This window comes from Pelmatolapia mariae, linkage group LG13 (genome assembly GCF_036321145.2).
Source record: "Pelmatolapia mariae isolate MD_Pm_ZW linkage group LG13, Pm_UMD_F_2, whole genome shotgun sequence".
Lineage (NCBI taxonomy): Eukaryota > Metazoa > Chordata > Actinopteri > Cichliformes > Cichlidae > Pelmatolapia > Pelmatolapia mariae.
Window position 1 is genome coordinate 20,273,246 of NC_086238.1, and position 15,614 is coordinate 20,288,859.

A 15,614-nucleotide genomic window follows, 5' to 3' on the forward strand; every position below is an offset into this window, starting at 1 on the left:
CTTAAGTGTTTAATGGTAACAGACCTAATAGTTACCATGGCGTCATTGATGACAGAATGTTCCAATTATCAAATGAAGCAAATTTAGACTGCCCTTTTTCAATTTGCACAATTCATCCTTGGGGGATTATGAATCAACCAAACTTGGTGACAGTCTATTTAATATTTTTCCAATATTCATAACTAATTCACAAGACTGACAGACCAGCCATCCACCAATCCTGAGAATCACACCTCATCTGTGACTAAAATTATATCTGGTGAATGAACAGTATAATTTTTCTTCCATGGACTAACTGATTAATCACTTCTCAATGGATCCCAAACCTCCATCAGATAGGCTACATTAGGGCTTTTTAATCAGTCTCTTGAGCAACTGCAATCAAATTAAACACTAAAACTGTAGTGATGATTTAAAAATTCTCAGGAACACCTTGTCAGAGAGAACATTTTTATTTCTGCAATACCTACAAAATAACAGCACCATAAACAGTAAGATTAGTATGTTGCAATACTTTTATGAAATATGGAATCCTACGCACATCAGCAAATTGCAAAAATGCATGTACTTCATGTATCACAAATGTAAATGCACATATTTAATCTGCCTTAAAATACTACTTACAGCATACGTGCAAAATATATGCAGGAGAGCAATGCCAATTGTGTCTGTTCAACTAGATATAAATGCCTCTATGGAGTGCTACCAAATCAGCAAATACACGTTATGAGGGATTGGGCTTCGTGTCAGTTACTGCCAAGCATGCATCCAGGGTGCCATCAAAGCCAATCCCCACACTGATGATGTTTAAACAAATCAGCGACATCCGTCATCTCCGATGAGAGTGTGAGCAGTGAGTCAATACCCTCATTAGCTGTTAGAACACATGCTCATGTAGATAAGAAACAGTCCGGCTCTGACAGGCCAGATTATTTTCAAATGTTAAACTGTTTAAGCTAGCAGATCAGGAAGTCATCCTAAAAGTGTGTATGTCTTTTATGCATAAACTAGGACACTCGAAGAGTACAGTACAGACAATCTCCTGGGTACACATTTAGAGAAGATACTAAAAAATACTAATCTGTTGAGGGGATCAAATGTTAAAACAAAGAACCTGTAAATGATTTATTGCTCATCGTGACTCAGTAGTACCGGAGCAGACTCGTATTCTGCGCCAAAACTCCTTTGAGGTGTAACAAATGGATGCAAATGCTTCCACGGCATGATTCACACAGCTAATTACCCCTGTCTAATAGAAAACCTCACTGCGAAAGGGAAATGAACACTGATATACACTGATGTATGAAAGACACGAGACATCAAAAGAACATAATGTAGTCGTTAAATACATTTTTGTTTGGACACCACTTGAGTTTACATTAATAACCAATTGATTAACCGCCAGAACAGCTTTCAAATGGGCACTTGAGAAGTGTTTAGAATTTAGCCCGGGGGTTATTATTCAATCTATGATTCTTCCTACTGTATGCATTAAAAAAGAAGGCTTTGGTGCATAAGAAAGTAATTATACCCAGATCACTGTGGGCTTGCTCAGCAAATACACAGAGAATTTTGGATGCATTCGTTTAAATTACACCTACGTCTGCTTAAAATTCTGTGCACATTGAGTTATATCTTACATGTAGGAGGTCTTGCTGATTATTTGCAGACAACTCACTGCAGCAGAAAAGACTTGTGGGTATCAGTCTGTGGATATACATGTGCGGGATGAAGGCTTGTGTATGTTTTAGCCAGATTAGAATCTGTTGGTTTGTCAAAACCAGCATTTTAGTCAACATTCACTCATTCCAACATGTATTAGACTGTCATGAATTCAGTACAAATATTCACTGTCCACAAATAAAGCCAGCTGACTTTGATCATCCTCTGACTGAGTGCTCAGCAGGTTAACTTTTTTTGCTCTTAGTAAAATATCTTGATAACTACTGGATGAATTCCCATTAAACAATATGCCTACTTTCAAGAGAATCATGCCCAAGTTTTCCTACAGAGATGGATACACATTTGTGAGTAAAATTTTGAACCAGCTGCATGAGCCGATATGAAATAAATGACCACAGAGATCTAAAATAAATCCCATCAACCACTGAAGCACTAAATGCTCGCTACTAATCACAAATGCTAACATGCAGATAAATGCCCAAGTGCACTTATTACGGATCCAGATATGCTGCCGTGATGCTCCTTATCCATTTCTGGATGTTAACACAGGTCTGATTCAAAGCTTAAAAAACTGGTAATGGACACATTAATTAAATTAAAATTGAATTGATTCAAATTGATTGCAGGCTTTTGTACCAACATACTCGCTCTATCTCTCAGTTTCCATAGAAACAGTAAGACAATAAAACCTAACACAGTTGCTTTCATTACATCATTTAGTTCATTTTTTAACAAAAAGCAATAATGAGCAGCTGGTGAAGTTCAAAAATCCCCATTTTGACATGCTTTACAATTCTGAGTTTCGCTGAGCCGTGTAAAGTTGTAACCAGTTTCACATTCAGATAAACCAGTTTTGTAGTTTTGTAACATAACACAACCCTCGACAAATAAAATGTGACTTTTATAAAAACCAAAGTATCACCTGTTAGATATCAAAAAACACTTTTCCTCCAATCATGCTCAACATTATTACTTACTCTCTCACTAACCTCACATTCAGAACCTTGCAAAACAAGAAGACAGTTTTCATCCAGCCTGTCTCCAAACTGCTGTTTGAGAAACCATTTCTTCCCTGTGAAATGCTGTTCCCTGCTGCTCAGTTCACGCACAAACTGCACAACACTAATAATTCAGATAGGTAGAACCCTGTTGCAACATAGCAGCAGTAGAAATGTAGCTCCCAAGCCGGATGAGGTTATGTACATACAACGTTCTATAAATAGTATTTAGCAAATGTCAACAATCTAACGCACTGAACTATGACGCTGAACATAATAAACATTGGTCATCACTACTGTGTCTTGCTCGAAGCACTGTTGTGTTTATATCTGGTTTGAAATTGTCAAGTGTTTTTGTTAATGCGGTGTGCAGGGCAACAGTACACGGACCACGGCAACAGTTCCAGTTGGCACCAATATAAATTTTAGCAAAAGTTGCAGATGATTTTAATACACAAATCAAAGACACATCTTGCTGATTAAATATTGAAGGCATTCACACCAAAGTTGTTTCTCGTGTGATTGTGTGAAATATTTTTAATAAAGACATCTTTTGGAAGTATTGCGCTCTATTGCAGTATGCTTTGCCCCAGTCTTGCTTTAGCATGCAGTTAGAAGCATCTCTTTTTACCATCATACATTAATTCTAACGTATTATTTAACTTCTATATAAATCCAAATAGTAAAGTACAGCAGGACTTGGAGAAACATGCAGTCTGTACACTATAACTTGCCGTGATGTAAATGCTGTGTGGCTGCTACTATTCTTGTGCATGTGGGTTTCACATGTGCAAAATGTTTAATTATTGATAATAATTTGAGACTTGATCAATATTTTATTGGATCCCGCTGATTAAACATCTTAAGGATATGCTAGTGTTGTGGGAGATTTTCAGAGATGTTCAAAGTTAACCCATCCGGGGGGGTCTACATAATGCAAAGAAGGGCACTGCACACAATGGCTTTGATTTATTTTGAATGAGCAAGATGAGCCGCACGTGTGTGCATCTTCATGGCAACCGGCGTGTTTATGGAAGATTTCATATGTAAATACTTGCTAATAAAAACACACCCACTCTCAGAGGTTTAAGCTTTGATTAAAGTATGTCAAGCTAAATGTATTCTGTCAAAACACTGAGCAGAGTAGAGTTTTCTTTGGAGTGTGAGATATCAGCTAGCAGCTGTGAACCTGGATGGACCTCACTGGTGTGCTCTTTTCCCCCCTTGCTTTCCTCATTATGACTTCCAAGCATTTAAAATAAAATAATAAATTATAAACAGCTAACAAATCACTTTTGACTCATCTTGTTTATCTGAATTCATGCTTACAATGAGCCTCCTGGTGTGAAAAATAGGAGCTACAGCCTTTTCTGTTTGTTTGTTTGTTTTTTCCCTCCTATTCATGTTCAAGAAATGCCGACGATTAATTTCTCTACTGGTGCTTCATTGTTTATCTTTGTTCTCCACCTTGGTGTGCATCAGTGCAGCTGACAAGATTGTGTCATGCGGTTATATCCTCATTAAATGTGGCTGGTGTCTGTGCACCGGTCCAAAGATAACTCGCTACTCATGGATCATCTCTTAATGGCATTTCAATTTCCTTTCTCGGTTTACAAAAGACCGCGATGCAAACATGCCGTGCTTTGGCAAAATAATATTCATGATGGGGTGTAAACAGAAGCTGAATGGAAGTAAAATCAGCTACTGCACCCTGACTGGAGCTTTTCGTTTATTCGCTGGATTGGATTTCAACTCGTTCTTCCATGGCTTAAATTAAATTTTGCTTAAAAAAAGTCCAGGCTTTTCTTTTTATGTAGTCCAAGATGGTTCTTTGTGAATATGAACAATTCCTAAAGCAGCCTCAATGACAGTAAATTAAAGCCAGATATTGCGTTCACTGTGAAAATGCCCTGGGTTTTTTTTTTCCCCCAGAATATTGGAACGTTCATTTTTTTAAACTGTTATATTACTCTTCTTTTAAAAAGCTCTCGGGAGTCGGTTAGGGGTAGGTTATTTCCATTTCCTGCAATGACATTAAATATTGAGGCCTTGTTCCAAGTTTCTGGACTTTTATTAGGGGTTCCCCCCAACCAGACGTATGTTGGCTCAGTGTTAAATGATTACAATGACAATATCTTGTATTTGTTAACTGTGTACAGCAGGACAGGTGTATTGTAGCTGCATTGTGGATTAAATGCTCACACATTTTGCATTATTTGAGGCTATTCATCACCATAAAGCACCAACTGTGTTGGCCAGATTGCCTTGTTACTGCCGGTGTGCAGGAACTGAAAATATCACTTACACAAAACAAATGCATTCTTTTAAAGGCAGCCCTATTATATCCACTTAAAACTTCATATTTTTATTGTTCAACTCTTGGTAGAGCCCTCAGTTCATCCTCTGGCACAGTCCTCTGGAACAAGCTCCTTGCCTTTTACTGATTGGCTGTCTGAACAACAAGTGGCCTCCTGTTTTCGGCACAACTTGATTGTGCTAGTGATATCTGCACTCAATTACATCAACCAGTGGAAAGCATAGAAATAAATTGCTTCAAATGGGGAGTCAGGAGCACTGAGACTTTGGTTTACAGACTTTTACAGTCGAAGAACTAATTATTTGATCCCCTGCTTAATTTGCAAGCTTGGATATATTTTGGTTTATATTTGTCTCTCTCCATAAGATGAAACTACCAATAATTTCTTATAAATAACAATAAACCTAACAATAAACTTACAAATTCAGCAGGGGATCAAACACTTTCTTCCTCTACTGTACATAACCTGACCTCATTGTTTCAAACTTTAACCATGATGAAAATAAATACCCACCACTTTAACAGTGTATATATGACATAAAATAAAGGAGCGTATAAGATTAGTAATACATTTTTAATTCAGTTTTTAAAACCTACTTGTAGTATAGCTGTCATGAAAAAATTGATGGTTGTCTAACTGATATTTGCATTTGGTGACCTAATATAAGGTTCTTGCATAAAAATTCTTACATTTAAGACCCTACCAAGTCTTTATGAGACCCAGAGATTTTCATCTCTTCTCCATTTTCACCTCTGAAGTGTCCAGTCTATAGATAATTCTCTCTCTGCTACTCAGTCATAGACCAAAAGTATAAAACATAAAGTCACAAGCAACAGAACTGTGGCATGACAGTTGTGAAATTTTAACCAACAAATAGAAGTGCCAACTCAAACCATTAAGTAGGTCAAGTGACAGAGGAAAAATCTCTTCCAGAAAATAATTATATATTTCACACTTAAAGCCATTCCAGAAGCTTTGTGTGTATTTTAAGACAGATCCCCATGATGAACTGCTTAACAAATTTGCTTGAGGGCCACCAAGGAGCTATCTATGCTGCTTTGAACTGCTGGCAGGTAATACATACTTCTGTCAATTAAACCTCAAACCCGGAATCCTAAGTATGTACTGAAAGTACAGCCACAGCCGTTTGCCTTCCCTCTCGACTTTGTCCCCTGTCACATCTGCTGCAGTATGTGGTTTGACCAAGTAAATTATATTTGCACACTAAGCAACCTGATTTCTATAATGATGCACTTTGAAGTAAAGAAGGGCTTTTTGTACCCCTGCGTGTGTGTATGTGTGTGTGTTCATAACGGCGGGAGGGAGAGATGTTATTTTGCTTTTGTTATGTACCATCTTTTCATTTTTATTCATACCTTTTGAAGTAATAAAAATGTATTGTGAAAATATGCACCGTGCCAGTAAAGCCTGCAGGCTAAGGTTTTTACCAAACTGTAAATAAAAGATGGATATAGGCACTGGTTCGTGAACTCACACTCATCATAATATTTTATCATAATATTAGTAATATAGCCAATGTGACATATTTAGGTTTTTTTTTCTTTTGTTTGTTGGGGTTTTTTGTAGCTATAAATGACCATATTTGGACAAGAATGTGGAGGTCTTAGTTATTACAATCATCTAATGTTAGCAAGCTTGGTTAGCAAAGTGCACTGCACAGATACAGATAATTTTAGGAATTAGCCAAATAGAAATCTCATTCAGGTTAAAAAGCTCTCTTTTTAGAGTCGCTTGGCTAACATGCCAAAACACAAAAAGGAACAATAAAACAAACACAGAAGAACAATTAAAACTCTTATATGAATGTGTGGGTGTGATCAGGCTTGTAGCAGAGAGTGCTTGCGTGCTCAGTCAGAGTAGAAAATGCACAATAGATGTACCAGATAACTGCTAAGTCGTGCTGTAACCATAGGCAGTATAAAAGATGGACCACTGTAGTCATGAAATCCACCACTGGTTTTGCAGTTATTTTAAAGCTTCAGTACTGATATTTTGGCCGCTGACATTTTGGATTTTTGGAGTCCTACGTGACCATTTTAGATTGAAGCGTAAGGTGCTAGGTTGCTACCCCTACCAAACTGCATCTACAAGCTACACTAGTACAATGCACACACACAAATATGTGATAATTAGTACTAAATAACAGACTCGTGAAATACTAGATTACTGAAGCACATGCTTTAGTATTAATAAATGAATTGTGAATGGGTTGTACCATATAATAGTCAGATAATTGCATCAAATGCTCCATAAAACACCAACAGCACAGACTGTGTTGCATCTTCATTGACTCCAGTCACCAAAGGTGAGACCTAAACTATCCATGGAGGCCAAAATTGTGTTTTGTAAAAGGATATAAATGTGCTGTGTCTCCAAAAGTGATTATTTTAACAAGTAATGGTTTTTGGAACCAACCAAACGGCTACCGTTTTTTGTTGTTGTTTTTTGGCACTCCCCTGTTTTGTTTTTTGCCTTTTTGGAGGGGCGGGGGGCGGGGTTGTAGTCACCAAAACTGAAGCACATTCTTGGGCTTTTTATTAGGTAATGTCATTAAAGTGCTTCAAAAAGCATCAATACCACTGGTGGAGAAGTCCAGTTAACTGAGAGTGTCTGCTTTATATTTTGTAGGCTGCCAGTTCTGCATTTCGCTCACAGAATCTAGTGAAAGTCAAGTTAGTGCTGCTAACTGAGGTGGCGTGTTAATGACCGCGCTGCCAAAGCCAGCCTTTTTGTCCCATCCGTACACCGTAGTTCAAGCCCGGTTGCTTAGTAACACTCCCAAACTAAAAGCACTGACTGTTGGCTACTACAATTCAAGAAAGTATTTGCTATTTTCGATGGGTTGCTCTGTATGCAAGAAAGTAGTAGCTAAATGGGACATGAAATAAAAAGAAGTAAATTGTCATTAGTTTAACGTTAGCTAAGTAACGCTTTGAAATGGACTTAGATATTCGCCAGCATCTAGCCAAGGCTAAAGAGAACAAAGGTTTGTCGCGCAGTCAGTTAAGTAAATGAAGAGTTGTGAAAACAAGCTTACTGTGTTTATTTCGTACATGCAGACTGTGGAGCTCTGTGGACAGCCTACGATTTAATCAAGGGGGCAGCAGTAGTTGGAACCGGCGGACGAACTCCACGCATTGATCCGGAGTGGTGCGTCCTGTGCGCCGAAGCTGGGCTACAGGTGAGAGAGGACGAGGAGTTACTGTCGAAGCTGTTGATGAAGAATTCACTTGATGATCGTTTTGCCGCCAGGGTCGAGGTGATGAGTTGGAAATAAACAAAAGAAAAAAAAGGTTGCAGTGCTAATCTTATTTTATCAATTGGGTACTGAGTATTAAATTTTTATGCTTTAGTGTATGCTAAATTAGTCTGAATTATATTACTCTTCTTGTTTATTTCCTAACTGGAGAATCAGAGAGTACCAAGTTGTCTCATAACAGGCTATGTTTGTAGCTATTGTTCGTAACGTATATTGTAGATAGGTGTATTTATTTTAATTTATGAATCCCTGGACTTTCTGCACACACATCTGTATTTTTAGATGAAAGGCTAAAAGCTACAGGAGGGGGCAAAATTACCTTAAAATGACTTTGCAGACTACCATTACTTCTTCTAAATGTGATGAAAACATGGCACATAACAAAAAAATGTTATGTGCCATTGTTGTTTGTTTCCGTTATATGTGTTTCCATTCTAGTTCCTCTCTCAAAATTAAAAAAAAAAAGTATTTTACTGAGTATGGGTTATCGAGTTGAATCAAAATGCAAAATACTATTATTACTACTAATATATAATGGTCCTCTATCCTTCAAATCTCAGTTGTCGCTGCTGGTATCTGTTGGAGCCACTCACCCAGTTTTGGGGGAGTCACTGTACCAAGTGCTCCAATTGCCACAAGGACAACTGGTGCATTAACCTTCCACATCTTCTCTAGCTTCTCTCATCCCTCTTGAGCTTCTCATTTTATTTCTTCCTGATGTTTCTATCACCTGGTATAGCCACATCTATCATTCGGCCTTATCCACCACTACTATGTCAGGTTGTTCGCACGCACATATCACTTAAAATCTCACCAGGTTTATGTTGGTAGATCAGTGAATACATCAAATTTAGATGTGTGTGTATTAACCTACAGTCAGCATCAGACTCAGACAGGCTGAATTTCTTTGTTTGAAAGACTATAATGAGAACACACATCCTCTGAAGGTGCCTGCAACCTTGCTTTCCAACTGCTGTGAGAAGTGTTTTTTATGATGTGAGAAGCTCCTGACTGCTGAGTTGTGGCATAAGACATGGTGCTTCAAGCAGCCTCCTAGAACAAAAGATTGGCATCTGACTGTGAAGATGTGGAGCTTACATTTTATAAGTAAATGCCTGCTACATCTGTGAAAGCTCCTGAATTATTAAAGCTTCAAAATAAAGCAGGTACTAGACATTTGGATGGGTTGTTTGTTGATTAACATCAGTGCTTTGTTGCTGATGGTATCTACAGGTATTGATATAGAAAAATCAAGGTAATAAAAAAGCCGGCAGGACCTCCCTACTGGAGGACTCATTTCATTATGTCACTGTTTTCGTGCAGTAACTTTAGTTCTTCTAATCGAGCTATTTTCCCAGTAGGGAATAGTAATGAATATTCACTAATACAGGCTGAGCTGTCCTAAGGCAAGGGAAACATATTTGTATAATGAAACACAGGGATATTCCATAATGTGATTTGTTCTCTCTCCTTTATATCACGCAGCAAGTTCCCTGTGAAAATGCAGCTTAGCCTGAAGACTTAAGTGTCAGTGAATGCTGAATTAGTCTTCATCCACAGTACAGTTCCGTTGCCGTATTCTTCAATTTTCCAGAGAAGCATAAATATTCTTGTTGTATTAAGACATTTGCTAACATACTAATCCATTGCTCATTACTGTCAGGTTTTACTTATTCAGTGATCTTCCAGCCTGACTTATTGTTCTTCACAACACATATAAAAGCTTGCAGAACAAAAATTTCTGCTGCATGATCATCTTCCACGATAGTGCTGCACATCACTGAGTATAAAGCTGCTGAGTTTGAATTAATTTTACAATTAACAGGAGGCAGTTTGTAAAACAGCATGGAATTAATTTGTCGTGCATAAAATAAATGTGCACCTCCCCATACATTAAGCCCTTTCGCAATAGTTTTTAATAATGCATCATACAAGGAAAATTGCCGGTTACACGATCTAACTGCAGATGAGGCTGAATTTTTTTTCTTTTTCTCTCTGGCCTTTGTGCCGCTCTGTCTCTGTGTTTTCAGCTGGGCTGTTTGGAGATAAGCGCAGCGTGTCTAAAGATGTACTTTGAAGGGAATCCGCTGGCTAATCAATTTCTGTGTCGAGCCTACCTCTGCCAGGGCCAGCTGAAGTCTCCGCCGGCCACTGGGAGTGTGGTGAGGACAGTAAATTGGACACATCCCCTCAAGGGTGTTGTGTGTGTGTGTGTGTGTGTGTGTGTGTGTGTGTGTGCGTGTGCGTGTGTGTGTGTGTGTGTGTGTGTGTTTCTGCGCCCCAGAGATATATACACATGCAATTACTGTAGCGGCATACTGTACTCATTTGCACTAAAAACATGCAGCAGCTTTGCAAACAAACTCCAGCGGTTTTACCATGCTTCTTCGGTCTCAAACAAATATTGGCCTTTGCTACATTTGAGTGCAGCTTAAAGGTTTTTTTTGCTAAACTGTTTGTCATTGTTTTTATGCTTTCTATGTTCTGACAAGTTCTCATGTCCCCTTTTTGCATCATTTTCTATTTTAGGAGGACTTTGAGGAGGCTGTGGTGTATTTTCTGAAAGCAATTGAGATTTCAAAGCAAGAACCAAGGTATGCAACCTCGAGTATGCTCGGCTTTGTTGTTATAGTGTCGAGAAAGATGGATGACCATTTTCTGTTGCGTACAGTTGATCATCTCTGATATTATTTGGCAGTTGCTGCCACAGCGGTAAGGTGCGCTGGTAAAACACGTAATGAAAGCCAGACATTCTCACCAGGGAATGTTGTTTAGCTGTGATAGGTTAGGCTCTGTCTGATGCGCAGAAATATGCTACGAAGAAGAATCAAATATAACACGATTTTTCATGCTTCACCCCGACCCCTTATTCACAAGCGGAACGTTTTCAATGTGTTTTCATCTCAATTTTAACAGCTGACTGGATGCATCTGTGAGCAGGGTGAAACGGGTGATGCACATATCGATGCAATAATAGAAATTGTGACAGATGCGTTCCCTTGTTATTCGCTTTGATGGATGCGTTTGGAGGTACTCGGTTAGCCTTTGTAAGCAATGAGCACTGGTTTTCTTTGCTAATGAACTCATAACCTGTCAATAAAAAGGCTCAATGAGGAATTCCAATTAACACCAAAGGGAATACATATCTAATTCAAGCAGCCCACGCTAATGCACAGCACACTCTCTGATGAATAAATTAGCAGCGCTCAAACAGTCTCTTCACAGAGTTTTCTTTAAAACTACAGCTTAAATTCATAAATTCCACTTATTTCACATCGAAAAGATTCAGCGGGCCGCTCTCCTGTGGCTCATTGGTCGATTGTTAATCCACACACATTTGGAATTCACAGGACTTCCTCATAGAGAGCTGACACTTGGTTTGAATTGAGTCGTACTAAGAGATAAAATGGCTTGCATGTGTATCACATAAATAATTCATTGCTCGGTGTTTACGTTCTTCTGCATTTGGTTTGTGCCTTACAGACTTCACTTTATGGTGTTCAATGCCTCGGTGCTGTACTTCCAGACAGTGCAACCTCTCCTGCAGCCGGGGCGGAGCCTCCACCTGGTGCCCTCTCTCAGGCAGGTGGTGCAGAGTCTGGAGGAGGTGGCAGACCACGACCACATCTGGAGGGCTGAACTCATGATGCAAGTGACCGCGCCGTGCTCTCTTACTTAGACCTCATTAATATGTCCAGTTGTGATTTTGGTTCATACTCATTGAAAATTCATAGAGATAATGAACTGAGCTTATTAACCAGCAGTTTATTTATGACCACAGCTTCATGTAGCCTCAGTTAATGGGCTGCTTTTTTTCTTCTATAGAGTCAAGTATCTGTTTTATTCTAAGCTGTTTAATCATTTTTCAAAAAAATATTAGTTTTATCTTTGATCAGAGGAAAAAAATGTATCATTCATATATATAATGATGGGTCAGTGACAGATATAATGAGATTAACGTGACGTGCTACATTACATCTGTTATAAGAATAAGAAAAATATGTCCAATTTATCATTGGTTGTGAAATGTTCCATCACAACTGTATGCATTGCATTTACCCATATATGGTTTGATTTGTATAAGTTAAAGACTCATTAGTCCAGATTTACTAATGCGTTGCACCAGTGCAAACTGGGTTTTGGTGTGGAAAAAAAGTACTGTTGGCACTTACAAAGGGAGCATGATGACCAGACTGTGTGTGAGGTGGGAACTCAGAGATTTTTGCAACTAATCCTGTTGTGCTTTGTGGAGGCAAATTTCTTCTCTCATGTATTAATCACATATTTAATCATATCACATTAGTTATAGTAATATCACTTTCTACTTTACTATAGTAAGAGCACTCCTGTCACTAGTTTGCATGCATGTGGAATGTTAACACAGTGAGGCCATTGTAATGGGAGACGTCAAACAGATAGTGGGACTCCTGCTTATCAGGGATGTAAATCCTTAGGTGATGGCCAAGCAGAAAACAAGGTCATAATTCTCTGTGAGGGAGAAGGTATACACTCACTTTGTAGCCCTGACTTCTGAAAGCCTTTCTACTTTAGAGTGTTTTTGTCAGAAAGCTTTTCTGCCAGAACGCCCTAAAGGCACCTTCACCCACTGCTGTCTTTTTCCCTTAGATAGTCCTTGAATAACATGAATTATGTTGTAGTAACAACACCAGCACAGTAATATCAGATAGCTCATGCCACACAAGTGTGAACATGACAAGCTTCAGAAAAGAAAGGCTGTTATTTGATTATTGGCATATTAATTACATTAAATGTTCAGTAGCATAGAAAAACTGAGCACTTGGCTAGTAGCACTTTGGAGACTGTAAAGGTCGCCTTGTGACACATGCCCACATGTTTGCTCTCTGTCTCTGTTTCTGCTCAGGCACCTGATCAAATGTCTTGAGGACTCGAAGAAGGTTGAGGATGCAACAAGTTTTGCAAAAGTTACAGAAGAATTCATCAAGTCGCATACTCCAAAACTTTATCCAGGACTCTTTACTTTATTGGTAAACACAGCATGTTGCTTTCATGGCAGTTTTTGGTTGCTTATACATCCAGTAATAACTAAATATATCCTCAATATCTACTTTTTAGGTGGATACTTTTTAAGTAGATATTGATATATCTACACAGAAGTGGTGTAATAAATTTATTAAGTGCTGTAAAACTACCTTAAAGGTTTGTGACATTGCCCCAAATAAAGTTCAGAGCTGTACTTCTCCTGTGCGTGTCCAATTCAACACTACACAATGGCTTCATTAGCGTGTCCAGTTCTCTGGCTTGTCCCGACAGAGCAATTAACAAAGCATTAATTAGAGTAGACATTATAGATGCAGTAACACAAAAAAAACAATAAGTGTGTTGATACCTACTCAACACAGCAACATGATTGGCTCATGTTTCCTGGTTGAGCTTCTGAATCACCCTTGGGGGCATTAAGAATTTGATTGCCATGTATCAGACCTCAGAAGGAATGCTATTTAAACTTTAATTGTATTTTTATACAAGTCTTATAATATGAAAATACACAATTCAGATGTCTTTAGGAGTCTTATTTGCACTACATGCATAACAATAGCTCACTAAACTCCTTGATGTTGACATTAATCATAAAATTCAGCCCTGTCATAACCTGATAATAAAGCATAACTTCCGACTTCACTCTTCTTAGGTGCGACACCAGCTGTCAGACAGTGATGTCCTCCTGGAAACAAGCAGGGAATGCACTACGTTAGCAGTCATTTACAAAATGCAGGAATTAAAAAAGTAAGTTTCTGAGTTACATTCATATAAATGTTTGCTTTTTTTTCTGCTTGGACGTTGCTGGAGGGTTTGTTTTGCTGAAAGCGTCGTTTTTGTGCTGTCAGGATGAAAGTCCTTCGCATTTTTATCTGTCGCTAGGAAAAACAAGATGTACGGTGTCACCAAAAAGAAGCACTTGATCTACTCCAGAAATGCTTGCTTTGGAGATTAAACTGTTTGAAAGCAGGCTTTTCTGATTGACTGCATGTTTATTGTTTTTAGAATGCTTCTACGGTATGCTAACAATAGAGGCAGGTTGAGTCCTAAACCTGATCAGTTATGACCTTGTTTAAAGGTCTAAAAATTTTAAATCTAGGATTCCCCGTTTCTAACCTGCGTATGTCTTTATTTTATTCTTTGCAATGTTATCTTAAGATGTAGCGCTTAGAGTGAGGATTTTGTTGTGGGGTTTTTTTATATTAAAAATTTTATGCCTCCAGATACATTTAAAAACTGGGAGACATAGGTCAGCGGGTCCATTATCCATTGGCTCTCAGCGCATCCTGTGGTGGCCATGTTTTTCTGCTGGCCTGAACACATTTGTAGTACAGTACCATGTCTTCTGGTGTGGCGTATTCTTGTACAGTCCCATCCCCCAGCCCATTTCTGCAGGCATGTACTCGACATGTCACAGCTCCTTATGGCTCCTCATTTCAGTGTGACAGCATGACTAAGTCAGACTCAGCTGCCGTCAGCACCATATAGGTTATTTAGCCTAAGGTTTATGCACTGTTTTGTGTGAGTCTGTTAAAGGGCAAATGAAAGTATCAGTTTAATTCTGGATGCTCACATGCATGTACATTAATGTAAAGAGAGTTTTCCTGATGTTGTAGCAGGTTGGGAGGACTTAACAAGGACATGCTGACAAAAGAGAATTCTACTAGGCTTGAGGAGATTTTCCATCTCTTGGTAGACTGTAGCAAAGAGCCTGCTATGCCTCTGAACTCCAGTCCTCTTCAGAGCTCAACACCCATCCAGCCATCTGACAGGTCTGTGACCTAAAGTGTCCTGATCAAATCTCCTGCGAGATTACCTTTTATTGCTCCCTGTTCTCTTCCTAAACCTCTCTCTACCATAAACCCACACATGGCTATCCCAGGGGCAGTACATGTCTCAGATTACTGTACTAAAGGATTGTGAATTGTATAAATTATGTTTTATCTGGGATTTGCAGAGTTGCCTTCCTCCTGGAGTTGGCTATGCTGGCCTTGCAAGTGAAGCATCAGAAAGTAGCTGCCGACTGTCTGAAAGAGCTAAAGTCGTCGGGAGAAGCTGTGAGTGTCCGATATTCTCTTGAAACCTCGGGCAGTAGGGGCAGAAGATGTAACTGCACACAATTTACAAATATGCAAATTTATGCATGGGGTTTGACATTAACTGTGACCTATTATGCCTTTCGTTATTTTTTGTCATAGGTACAATGGTGAGTGCGCTTATGTAACGTTTAAATAATGAGGTTAGCATACGTACAGTTAATCGCTTTAAACCGGGACTAAGGCTTCAGACTGCTCTCACTGCTCTGCTGTTTCTACT

At 38.8% G+C, this 15,614-nt stretch overlaps 1 protein-coding gene across 1 annotated transcript in view; it reads left to right on the top strand.

Moving 5' to 3' along the window:
* The first annotated feature begins 7,957 nt into the window (after window positions 1-7,957).
* Window positions 7,958-15,614, top strand: part of LOC134640447 (cilia- and flagella-associated protein 46) — a 66,016-nt gene continuing 58,359 nt past the window's right edge. The window contains exons 1-9 of the mRNA XM_063492242.1: window positions 7,958-8,006; window positions 8,080-8,201; window positions 10,310-10,441; window positions 10,809-10,873; window positions 11,763-11,927; window positions 13,162-13,285; window positions 13,951-14,045; window positions 14,915-15,070; window positions 15,256-15,355. Coding sequence (XP_063348312.1) covers window positions 7,958-8,006; window positions 8,080-8,201; window positions 10,310-10,441; window positions 10,809-10,873; window positions 11,763-11,927; window positions 13,162-13,285; window positions 13,951-14,045; window positions 14,915-15,070; window positions 15,256-15,355 — 1,008 coding nt within the window. The remainder of the gene's footprint in view (window positions 8,007-8,079; window positions 8,202-10,309; window positions 10,442-10,808; window positions 10,874-11,762; window positions 11,928-13,161; window positions 13,286-13,950; window positions 14,046-14,914; window positions 15,071-15,255; window positions 15,356-15,614) is intronic.